General features: G+C 49.2%; 1 protein-coding gene across 1 annotated transcript in view; it reads left to right on the top strand.

Moving 5' to 3' along the window:
* The window catches only part of mrpl11 (mitochondrial ribosomal protein L11), a 32,163-nt gene extending 20,179 nt beyond the window's left edge, over positions 1-11,984 (top strand). The window contains exons 3-6 of the mRNA XM_084448732.1: positions 2,667-2,762; positions 6,754-6,847; positions 10,684-10,843; positions 11,358-11,984. Coding sequence (XP_084304858.1) covers positions 2,667-2,762; positions 6,754-6,847; positions 10,684-10,843; positions 11,358-11,463 — 456 coding nt within the window. The 3' untranslated portion in view covers positions 11,464-11,984. The remainder of the gene's footprint in view (positions 1-2,666; positions 2,763-6,753; positions 6,848-10,683; positions 10,844-11,357) is intronic.
* The last annotated feature ends 1,137 nt before the right edge of the window (positions 11,985-13,121 follow it).

The raw sequence follows: 13,121 nt of genomic DNA on the forward strand, positions 1-13,121 counted from the left end.
TCCCTCCCTCTTCCCCCCCCCCTCTCTCTCTCTCTCTCTCTCTCTCCCTCCCTCTCTCTCTCTCTCTCTCTCTCTCTCCCTCCCTCTCCCTCTCTCTCTCTCTCTTTGCAGTATTCATGCCTTCTTTTAAAAGCATTAGGCGGTGTGTGTGGGCCTGCCAGGGCTGATCCCGCTCTTTGTTGGTCTATCTTTAGCGCGGTCGTCCTCCGCCTCTGTCGGTCTAATGGCTCGCTGGCTGTGCTTGAGCACTTCCTGACTGCATCAGGCCACCTGATAGGCGGGGCCAGGAGGAGGTCCCCTCAAGACACTGCCTGGTGGCCTGAGAAGGAGGGAGGGAGGGAGGGAGGGAGGGAGGGAGGGAGTGGGGGGGGGGGAGAGAGATGGAAGGAGTGGAGAGAGAGGGAGGGAGAGAGACAGAGGGAGGGGCGGAGTGAGAGGAGAGAGAGTGGGGGGGGGGAGAGAGTTGGGGGGAGGGAGTGAGAGGGGAGGGAGAGGGGAATGAGAGAGGGAGAGGATGAGGGAGAGAGAGGATGAGGGAGAGGAAGAGCGAGGGAGGGGGAGAGAAAGATTATCTGACCGAAGGGAGAACAGAGGGAGAGGAAATGCAGCTGGATTTGTGAATCCTTTGACCCCCCCCCCCACCTCCCCCCTGACATCACAGCTTTTATATTAATCCATATTTAATTTGATTCCTACCTCCCTCCTCTCTTGTTTACTTGGCTCTGTTGTGTGGAGGGAGGGAGGGAGGGAGGGAGGGGGGAGATGTTGACGAGGGATTACTATCAATAAGCAGGGGGGTGAGGAACCCCGGGGGGAATGAGCACTTTTTCATTTCATTAGCGGGACGTTATAATTCAAACGGGACCCATCGGCTCGCAAAACAATAGTGGTCGCGGCGCAAAGCAGGAAGCAGGCTGCCGGGTCCGTGCGGACGCGGCCCGGGAGAACCACACACACACACACACACACACACACACACACACACACACAGGACCGCAGGGGTACGCGGAGGGACACGGATGAGGGTAGCAACAGCGGACGGGACCGGACGGGACGGAACCTAATGTGGATCCGTCTCCGTGTGTTCTCCGAGTGGCGGCGCTCCGAGGACGATGATCTCAGCACCCGGCGGTCCGTCGGGCCCCGAACCCACGTCCGCCTGGTCCTGGTGCTTGACGAGGGTCTGAGGATGAATGTCTTCTCATCGCAGTCATTATTACAGTCATTATTACAGTCATTATTACCGTCATTTTTACAACTCGGCGCCAGCACTCTGCGTGTTCCATCACTGGACCTACGGCAGCTCACAGAGCCATTAAACTGTGTGTGTGTAAAAAAAAAAAAAAAAACTACCTTTTTCCTCACAGTCTTTTCTGAAATGAACATTTCAATCAACATGTTGCCTTTGGGGAGCACAGCCAGGCGTAGGTCATTTTAGATTTCAGCAGCTGTAATTAGATTCCTGGTTAATAGTCATTGCTTTGGATTCAACATGGAGAAATAGCGTGCGTGTGTGTGTTTGTGTGTGTGTGTGTGTGAGTGAGTGAGTGTGTGTGTGCGTAAGTGTGTTTGACTGTGTGTGAGTGTGTTTGTGTGAGTGAGTGAGTGAGTGAGTGTGTTTTTTTTTTGTGAGTGTTTGTGTGAGTGAGTGTGTGCGTGTGTGTGTGTGTGTATGTGTGTGTGTGAGAGTGAGTGAGTATGTGTGTGTGTGAGTGAGTGAGTGAGTGAGTGAGTGAGTGAGTGAGTGAGTGAGTGAGTGAGTGAGTGAGTGAGTGAGTGAGTGAGTGAGTGTGTGAGTGTGTGTGTGTGTGTGTGTGTGAGAGTGTGTGTACTGGAGAGGAATGGTATTGGGCGTGTGTTGACTTAATGTCACCCATCCATTCTGCCTTTTCTTTGGTTGGCTGGGCGGCCAGCTGGGAGTGGGAGGCTCATCCATCACTGGGCCCCATAGCCACAGGGCACACACACACTCACACACAATTACACACACGCACACACACACACAATTACACACACACACACACACACACACACACGCCTGTCATACTCAGACACACAAACACACACACACACACACTCACGTCTATCATACTCAGCCTCACACACACACACACACACACACACACACACACACACCCACTCACTCACTCACTCACTCACTCACACACACACACACACACACACACACACACATTTACACACGTCTGTCATACTCAGCCACACATACAGTACACACATACACACACCTGTCATACTCAGCCACACACACACACACATACACAAACACATAAACACACACACACACACACATAAACACACACACACACACACACAGCACCGACACGTGTCTCACATGACTCATACACAGTCACAGACGCTGACACACCCCCACACACACACCCCCACACACACCTTCACACGCCAGCGGTCAGCCCTGAGGCAGCCATGCGTGGACGTGCTCCCAGGCCTCTCAGGTGATTGGCTGGCTGGTGAGTGGTTGACTGACACCAGGCAGCCATCGCTATTCCACCCACCAAGGGAGCGGTGAGAGTGACATTCAGATGGATGCTCTGAGGTCCAGGCTGCTCATACATTTTAAAATGTGTTATCCTCTCTCTCCCTCTCCTTCTCTCTCTCCCTCTCTCTCTCTGTCTCTCTCCTGCTAGAGGGGAATCCCCATTGCGCAGTTCTGTAAGGACTTCAATGAGAAAACCAAGGATCTGAAGGAAGGCATTCCTCTCCCCATCAAGATCAATGTCAAGGTGCGTTCGTTTTCCTCCCCAGTAAGGGCCGCTGCCCCAGAGTCCTATTACTTCACCCGAGAGAGTTCAGCGAATGCAAGACATTATCTAGACACCTCCATTATTCATGCGGCACCTCTGAAGATTTATATTATTTTACTCTGGAGGTAGAGATGGAGGAGAGAGAGATGGAGGAGAGAGAGATGGAGGAGAGAGAGATGGAGGAGGGAGAGATAGAGAGAGAGATAGAGAGAGAGATGGAGGAGAGAGATAGAGGAGAGAGAGATAGAGGAGATAGAGAGATAGAGGAGGGAGAGAGATGGAGGAGAGAGAGATAGAGAGAGATTGAGGATAGAGAGATAGAGGAGGGAGAGAGAGGAGAGAGAGATTGAGGATAGAGAGATAGAGGAGGGAGAGATAGAGGAGAGAGATGGAGGAGAGAGAGATAGAGAGAGATTGAGGATAGAGAGATAGAGGAGGGAGAGATAGAGGAGAGAGAGGAGAGAGATGGAGGAGAGAGAGAGGAGAGAGATGGAGGAGAGAGAGGAGAGTAAGATAGAGAGAGAGAGATAGAGGAGGAAGAGAGAGGAGATAGAAATAGGAGGGAGAGAGAGTGAGATAGATGAGAGATAGAGACAGTATATTGCACTGTATTTGCACTAGAGGAGAGAGAGATAGAGGTGTAGATTGAGGAGGGTGAGATAGAGGAGAGAGAGATAGAGAGAGAGATAGAGAACACTGAACTCAAATCCCTCCCAATGTAGCACCTAGCATGGCAGCTGCTGCCATTGGTGTGTGAATGAGAGACCATTGTGCTTTGCATAAAAGAGCTACAGTATATAAGTGCACTACAGTATATACATGCACCATTTACACTCTCTCTCACACACACACACACACACACACACACACACTCCATTTACACACACACACACACACACACACACACACACACACACACTCCATTTACCATTTACACACACACACTCCATTTACCATTTACGCATACACACACACACACACGCACTCTTCATTTACCATTTACACACATACACACACACACTCCATTTACACACACACACACACACACACTCCATTTACCATTTACACACACACACGCACACTCCATTTACCATTTACACACACACATACACGCTCTCCATTTACCATTTACACACACACACACACACTCCATTTACCATTTACACACACACATACACGCTCTCCATTTACTTTACACACACACACACTCCATTTACCATTTACACACACACATACACGCTCTCCATTTACCATTTACACACACACACACTCCATTTAAGATTTAACATGGCTCCCCCTGTTCCTTAGTCCATATTCCTGTCGTGAAGCCTTCATATACGTACGCCTTCATGATTTAATCTGAATCCACACATTCATGGAATATCTGATGAGAGAAACTGAGAGAAACTGGGATCGTAATCCCATAATCCCTTTCATGATGTTCTTTGAAATTGAAGACTGCAGTTCTTTATTCGGCATTGCCTTGATCCTAATCCTCACTGCCATCTGCTGGTGGTCGATGGTATCGTTCCCTGACAACCTCCCCTTGATAAACACATTGGACCTCATTCCTGAACGCAGTATAGAAGAAGTTAAGAAGAAATTTCTTCTTAACTCCACTTACGAAGTTACCGGGACAATTCTGGCATTCCTGAATGGTTTCTTATCTCGGATTTGTTCTTATCTAAGAACAGGATTTAAGAACGCGGAAATGCAGTCATAGGTAGGCCAGATTGGAGTGCGTCCGTTCGCAAGGGCTGAATTTATGAGAAATCCGAGGTGATTGCGTTCACATCAAGTCTACAGACATCCTAGGCTTGAATAATACTCATAATCATAAATACGAGGATATTTGTATCATTTCCAATTACGTTTCACATTCATGAAGGCATCGCGGTGTCCTAAAATAAATAAAATCACTACACAAACTCTGCAAATGGCAGTGAATTAATAAATAAGCACTAAACTCAGTCGCTATACTCAGACTCAGCACAACAGCACCTTATATTCCATAGTCGTCAGAATGGACACATCTACATTCTGTAAATACTGTAAACGTGAATATCCATAACTAAAATATATCATATGGTCCTACATAATATAGATATAGGGCCTATCAAGATCCATAAGTAGCCTACTCATGCATTTAACTAAACTGTAGGCTACAATTCAATCTGCTCTCAGCACATCCCATCCCTTTCATGTAGGTTATATATTTTGCATATTGTATTAAAAGCCCATATATACCGTCTTGTTTTCTTTTGTTATTTTGTATTGATTTGTTTCACCTTGCTTAAGCTTAGTGTGCACAGAGCCAGCGGAGAAACATCTCACTGCTCATTTTACTGGTAGGCTATGTTGCATGTGACGAATAAAACGTCGAATTTGCACGTGACCTTGAACATCAAGCATGTTAATTGGGAACGTCTCAACGTTTTCCGCGCTGTCTGGGGATTCTGTGTGCACACGACCCTGTAGTAAGGAGCTGGCGGGGCGTTTATGTATGCAAATCCAGGTGTACGAGAACGCGCATTCAACTTAAGAAGGGCCTTTATCACCGGCGGCCGTTCTGTGATTCTCCAGAAACTACAGATGGCCAGTCCGCCCCTGACTCCATGACTGGGGAACACACTCCCAGACTCCATCAAAAAGGCAGAGTCTCTCAAGACCTACAAAGCCCCACTATGTTGTTGATTTAATCTTAAAATATCAGTTTCAAAATCGATCCATTGGTGTGCTGGATTATTATAGCGAGAACAGCGCCTCTTCCATTCCCACAGAGGGGTCCTCACCCAGTCTCGGGGTGGTAAAAGGATAGCCCCGAGCCTGAGGAGGAGAGGAGAGCACAACACCTAACCCGCACGAAGAAGAGGTCATGTGCAAGTGGTGCGGGGGGTATAGAGTCAGTGGGGCGTCGTGGGGGGACATGAGCCTTGTTAATGAGTCTGATGGCCGTGAGAAAGAAGCTGTTTTTGTGGCGTGTGGACCTGGTCCTGATGGGGCGGCTGTAGCTCAGTTGGTAGAGCGGGTTGTTCAGTGATCGAAGGGTCAGTGGTTCGAATCCCAGCTCTGACTGTCCACATGTCGAAGTGTCCTTGAGCAAGACACCTAACCTCAAATTGCTCCCAATGAGAAGGTTAGCACCTTGCATGGCAGCTACCGCCATTGGTGTGTGAATGTGTGTGTGAATGGGTGAATGAGAGGCCATTGTAAAGCGCTTTGAGTGCCGCTAAGGTGGAAAAGCGCTATATAAGTGCAGTCCATGTACCATTTACCGCAGTCTCCTGCTACAGGGGAGTGGGTCAGAGAGACCGTGACCGGGATGGGAGGGGTCGGCCACGATCTTATTGGCCCGTTTTAGGGTCCTATATGCTCTAACACTCAATTGAATAACTGGTGTTTAGATCTAATCCAACTTTATATAGCGCCTTTCGTACACCAAGGCAACACAATGCGCTTAAGTTCAGTGTAGTGTGCGGTAGGACACGCATGCCACTGGAGGCCTGTAAAATTGATCTGTCTCTCTCTCTCTCTCTCTCTCTCTCCAGCAGTGCCCGTCTCTCCCTCTCTCTCTCTCACTCTCTGTCTCTCTCTCTCTCTGCTCTTCCGACACATTACATTACCCATCTCACTCGAAGCCTCTGTTTTTTTCACAGAAAAACAATAGCACAATCTTCCATCCATTTTCTCCTCCAGTTTTCCAGGAGCTCAGCCATGCTGCTAACGGGCAGATCAATGCGAGCTCACTGGCCGTTCTAGCTCATGCCACTTTCATAGATGCTGATAAATGGCCTTGTTGCTCGTCAGGGAGATCACTTCTGATAGGACGCTCCTCCTCTGACAACCTCATGGCTGGTAGAGGTCAGAGTTCATGCCCTATGCAGCTGTGGCATCCACGCAGGTTAGAGCAGTCTCTGTTCAACCGACGATAACACCTGTAATAACCCCCCCCCCCCCCCCGTTCCCCCAGCCTGACAGGACGTACGACCTGAGGATTGGCCAGCCCACCGTGTCCTACTTCCTCAAACAGGCTGCCGGCATCCAGAAAGGGGCAGGGAAGACGGGTAAGGCTTATGGCCACTCTGGTCCTCTCTCTCTCTCTCTCGCTCTCTCTCTCCATCTCTCGCTCTCTGTCTCTCTCTCTCCCTCCATCTCTCTGTCTTTACCTCTCTAGGTCTCCCGCCATCTCTTTATCTCTGTCTCCCTAAATCTCTCTCTGTCGCCATCTCTCTTTATCTACCTCCATCTTTCTCTCGATCTCCCTCCATCTCTGTCTCTACCTATCTCTTTCTCTCTCTCTTACCTATCTCTTTCTCTCTGTCTCCCTCCATCTCTCTCTCTTTCTCTCTCTCTGTCTCCCTCCATCTCTCCAGCAATTGGATCTTTCAGATTGATGACATATTTATGATCGACAGGGACACTAAGAGGAAGGCAACTATAGCAATAAACTAGCCCAGATGTCCCCACAAGGATAGTGAAACAAGAAAGAAATGTCCTTGTGGGGCCATTTTGATGTAAGGGTTTAGGGCTTGGGTTACAAGTAGGGTTAGGGGTCAAAGGTTATGTTTAGGGTTTAAGATTAGCTTTAGGGGTTCTTTTTCAAATATTCGTTCGGTGTCTCACATTGGGAATGCCTCTTTAGGGGCGTGACCACGGAATCTCCTATAGCACCACGTCTGTCATTGACAGACAGGTCGTGACAGTGACCCTGGGGGTCCCACCCCCCTTTATAAGCCACTGTCAGACCCTCACAAATCATTCTTATGCTCTTCCTCGTGAAGTCCACACTGCTCCTCCTCAGCGTGATAGTTGTACTTAGCCCTGCTTAACCGTTCGTAGACAAGCCGCTGTCGCAGCTGTGTGCAGCTTGCTGTCAGTTGTTAGCTGCGCGTCAACGCAGGCTAATTGTGTTTGGCTAGTTTAGGCTCATCACCGAACTAGCCAGCATCGAACTGCAGTGCTAAGTTAGCTGACGCGTCAGGGCAAGCTAGCTTTATCCACAGTTAATAGCTAGCAAAGGCTCACCACCTTTAGCTAGCCATCCAACTGTGACTAGCTAACGCGTCGAGGCGAGCTAAACGTCAACCAGTCCTCAGTTTGTTTAGCTGCGCGTCGTGGCGGGCTAATAGCACAGGCTTCCCACCTGTAGCTAGCACAGGCTTCCCACCTGTCCACCTTCCCACAGGCTTCCCACCTGTCCACCTTCCCACAGGCTTCCCACCTGTAGCCTTCCCACCTGTAGCCAGCCATTCGACTGTGACTGTAGCTAACGCGTCTTGGCGAACTACGTATCTAACCTCACCAGTTAAATACACCCACTGATTTAACCTCACCAGTTAAATACACCCACTGATTTAACCTCACCAGTTAAATACACCCACAGATTTAACCTCACCAGTTAAATGGCCTCTGCTTGAGAGCCTTGAAGTGGGCAAAACTGAAACACCCCCTCGCCCTTGCCCGGCCGAGACATGTGGTGCTACGATATCAGGGAAGGATCCACATGATTTGTGTATCGCCTGTCTTGGGATTAAGCATGCGAGCGTATCATTTGCTAACCCCAAATCGTGCACCCATTGCTCCCTCATGTCTGAGAGGATCCTCAAGAGACGAGTGCGCGTCGCTGCTACCGTCAGGCTACCTGTCTCTCCTCCCGCCCGCAAGGTCGTCGAGGAAGTCCAGCCCAGCACTAGCTTGGACTGGGGGGACATTATGGAGCATGTACCCTCTGAGCTCCCACCTCCTTTTGAACCCTTTGCAGAGTTTTCAAACTGAGGGAGATGGTGACGAGGACTCGGAGGACCTCGAAGGGGATGACGCACTCCTCGCGGAGGGAGTCGAGGACGAGGATGAAAATGACCTCTCAGTCCAGCTTGGTAACATTACCACTGGTAGCGACTTGTCCGACTCCTCCTTGCCAGTTGAATCTTTGCTGTCCGCTGTCTGCAAGAGGGCGGCAGCCAAGCTCAGTCTCGAGTGGCCAGCCTCCCAGTCTGCAGCTCTTGCCTCTCGTTGTGTATAATTATATAATAATTGTGTATAATTTTAGCCGGTAGACACTGTATCAACGAATACGCCAAAGCCTGCCACCTCATCCTAAAAAGAAGAGTAGCTTTCATGAGTACTGGTCTATAAACTGACCCATTTCTATTCCTCTCTATTCATTTACTCCTCATTCTCCTTTATACTGTATTTTGTCCCTATACTGTATTGTATTCTCAATTGTATCGTATGTGTGTAGTACAATAATGTACGCTCTATTCTATTTTGATTTGTATTGTGTCTCACAACTCATTGTGAGTCCTTAACTTTTTATTATTGCACTTTTGTACTAATGTGATGGAAATGTCTGTTAAGGAGTGACACAAAAATAAAGATTTATCTATCTATCTTCCTGACTGCCTTGCGGAGGTACAGCGTTATTGGGAAAAGCCATTTTCCTCTAACGCCACTATCAAAGGCCAGCCTGGTGGTGTGGATATTGTGGGAATGGAAACACTCGGGCTCTCATCGCCCCATCCTGTCGAGCCTGCGGTGGCGCGCCACCTAAACCCGTCTCTGCGGCCAACCTCAGCTGGCCCCTCCCTCCCAGGCAAGTTAGAGCGCTTAACCGCCTCTACTTACCACAAGATTTACCAGGCTTCAGCCCAGTCTGGGAGAGCACTTAACGCTGCTACTCTTCTGGCTGCCTACCAATCTCAGCTTCAGGAGGAGATGGGCGCCTGGGAAGAGATCTGCCTGATCTCTGACCTCTCCCTCAGAACCATCTGCCGTGGGGTTCGTGGCGCTGGCCGTGCCATGACCCTGGCTGTGGTGGGAGAGAGATCCCATTGGCTGGGCCCATCAGGCCTCAGTGACATGGAGAAGAGGGACCTCCTGGACACCAAGGTGGATCCCAAAGGGCTTTTCGGTCCATCTGTTGCCGCCATGCAACAGACATGTGACACTAGGAAGAAAGAGGTTGAAGCACTTCAGGCATGCCTGCCTCGCAAGGTGGCATGTTTTATATATATGTAATATACCAGCGACTATCCCACTGGGTAGTCCAGGCTATTATATTAGCTTATAATAGCAGGGGTTTGCAGGCTCCAGAGGGACTTAGAGCACATTCTACCAGGGCCATGGCTACGTCATGGACCATGTTTCGGGGTATCTCTGTCCAGGATATATGTGCCGCAGCGAGTTGGTCCTCGCCTCACACATTTATTAGGTACTACCGGTTGGATGTCACTGCTCCTTGTCTGGCGCATACAGTTCTCAGTGTTGGGTCCTCCAGCCTACCAAATTAACCTACTCTTTGCCATAGGGCCTCATATGCCCGTGGGCCTGGAGGGGTCACACCCTTCAGGTCTTTTTCCGGCCCACTGTCTTGACTTGTCGTCCGAGCGAGGCAATACAGGAGTTGTCTACATCCTTCCCAATGTGAGACACCGAACAAATATTTGAAAAAGAACTTTAGGAGAACTTTGAGTGAGGTGTCTCACCGCACATCCCTCCTTGCTGTGCACGAGGAAGAGATTGCTTCAGAATGACTTGTGAGGGTCTGACAGTGGCTTATAAAGGGGGGTGAGACCCCCAGGGTCACTGTCACGACCTGTCTGTAAATGACAGACGTGGTGCTATAGGAGCTTCCGTGGTCACGTCCCTAAAGAGGCATTCCCAATGTGAGACACCTCACTCATATTATCAAAGAACCGGGGTTATGTTACGTAACCTAAAGTTTTCTAGGGTTGTAGGGTTAATGGTAGGGTTAAGGTTAGAGTTAGGGGTCAAAGGTTATGTTTAAGGTTAGGTTTATATTTTATGGCTACGATTAGGTTTACGGTCCCCGCAAGGATATAAATGCTAAATTGTGTGTGTGCGTGCGTGCGTGTGTGTGTGTGTGTGTGTGCATGTTTAGGCCATGAGATAGCCGGGATGGTGTCGGTCCGGGCGGTGTACGAGATCGCCCAGGTGAAAGCCCAGGACGAGTGCTTCAAGATGCAGAACGCCTCCTTGGAGACGGTCGTCAAGTGCATCGTGGGTTCGGCTCGCTCGCTGGGCATCAAGGTCGTGGAGGAGTAAGTTTCCCTCCCTCCCTTTGGGGGGCGCTGGGTTTACCTGCGCTGGGATTTATGCTCAGTTGGGGGGGGGGGGGGGGCAACCTTGTTTACTATTTTGTTTACTCCTCTAGTCAGCACCTCTACAACCGCTCTCTCTGCTTGCGCCTGCTTCTTACTGGACCGTATCAATAGCATTAAAGTGACATTTGTTTCCCTTTCTCTTAGTCACATCACATATTGCCCCACCCCCACCCCCACACACACACACACTGTTTCTCTCTCTCTCTCTCCCCCCCCCCACACACACACTGTTCTCTCTCTCCCCCCCACCACACACACTGTTCTCTCTCTCTCCCCCCCCCCCACACACACACACTGTTTATCCCCCCCCCCCCCACACACACACACACACACTGTTTCTCTCTCTCCCCTCCCCCCCCCACACACACTGTTTCTCTCCCCACCACACACACACACACAAACACACTGTTTCTCTCTCTCATTCTCTCTCCCCCCCCCCCCCCACACCCAGCCTGTCGGCAGAGGAGTACGGGGTCTTCCTCCAGCAGAGGGAGGAGAAGCTGAGAGCGGACGCTGCCGCCGCCGCCGCCGAAGCTGCATCCGCGAAGAAGAAATGAGGAGACTCCTCCCCCTGACCTCTGACCCTGAACACATCATCATCAAGTCATTCCACACTCGGACATCAACACAAACTGTCGCCGTTCATGTCAGAGAGATCAGATCAGATCTCTGTTCCCTCTGTATCCTTCCCCCATGGGAATTTTTTAGCATGTTTTGTGTCCAGAGTTGATTTAAACGATAATAATAATAATATCCAGGGACAATTTAAGGACTTAAACTGTCTCTCTGTGTCGGCAGCGGACTGAGACGGCGTGCGGTAGCGTATTAAATGACATTTCTGTCGTTTGCTGCATATTTCCTCTGTTGTACTGTGTTAAACATTCTTGGGTAATGATATCGTTTCTGGTTGTGCTAATGAAATGTTGAAATCCCTAGAGACTCACTCAGTCCACCTCGTTTCCTTCAGCGGTCGTCATGTTATTGACCAGTAAACTATTATCCTCCCCATCGTGCACATAAACATCTCTGGACGTTGTGATGCTCTCTCTATGAACGCAGTTTGACTGGCTCTGCTTGGTTATTCTTCACAATGAAATGGCGTCATGTTCAAATATATATTGTACTTGTTAATACAGTGGTCCTAAAACTGAGCTGGGTCTTAACTAACTCATCACTTCGACTATAATGGTAAACACACTTGTATAGATGAACTTGAACTTGATCTTAATATCTACTACTATCTCTCTGCCAAACATGTCCAAATCATGGCGTCTCCTACCCAGGGCTTGATGTATGGGGGAGGATCATGGGAAGTGACACCAGTATTAGCAGCAGCTAGTTTTAACAAGGCCAGTTATGAAAGGTGTGGTGTTTCTTCTCGGCCAGAAGATGGCAGTAGTGCTGCACGTTTGCCTCTGCTCCCTCTCCTCTGGTGGGAAGCACACCAGAGAGACTGGCTCTTGAACAGAATGTTCAGCGTTGGTACCAGAGGCTTCTTCTGCTCGGTTCACACACAGTCGGGTTAAAGGGGTACTGTGCTATTTTGGACATTTAGCCCTATTTGTGGTCTGTCTACCATGAACCTGAAACACAGAGACCATCATTTCACTGATCATTCCAGTACTGAGCTAGCCAGATTGCGATACATTTCACAGGAGAGCATACTGAGACTGGTAAGATCAATCAATCAATCAATCAATCAATCAAAGCTTTATTTGTATAGCGCATTTCATACACAGAGGCAACACAATGCGCTTTACAGAGAACAAGGGAGGTGGGCATACGACCCACTCTCTACATATTCCAGAGGGAAGCAAAAAGGGGCCAGAAAAAATTCTTCCCTGACTCCTCTCAACGAGACGACCAAGCAAGCTCCTGGAGTATGTTTGTCTAACGGCTAAGAACATTTATAAAGCAATAAATTATATTAAATTACATTTTCAGAGCAAAAAGGGCTTAAAACATCATAGGAGAGACATGGCAAATGTCAAAGGTGTATGTCTGTGTGTGTGTGTGAATGTGCCTGGGCCCAGATAGAGGCAGGGGTTTGGGTAGGGTGTGGGTAGGAAAAGGATATGGACCCGGGTTAGGGTGAGGGGAAGGGGGACTGGGCCCAGGACTGGTGTATGTCTGTGTGATTACACCCTGTGCTTCCCATCTTGGAAAAGCACATTCCTCATTTACGGATTCCCCATTGACTTCTATTGTAACCAGA

Source organism: Borostomias antarcticus (assembly GCF_949987555.1).
Source record: "Borostomias antarcticus genome assembly, chromosome: 14".
In the NCBI taxonomy this organism is placed as follows: Eukaryota; Metazoa; Chordata; class Actinopteri; order Stomiiformes; family Stomiidae; genus Borostomias; species Borostomias antarcticus.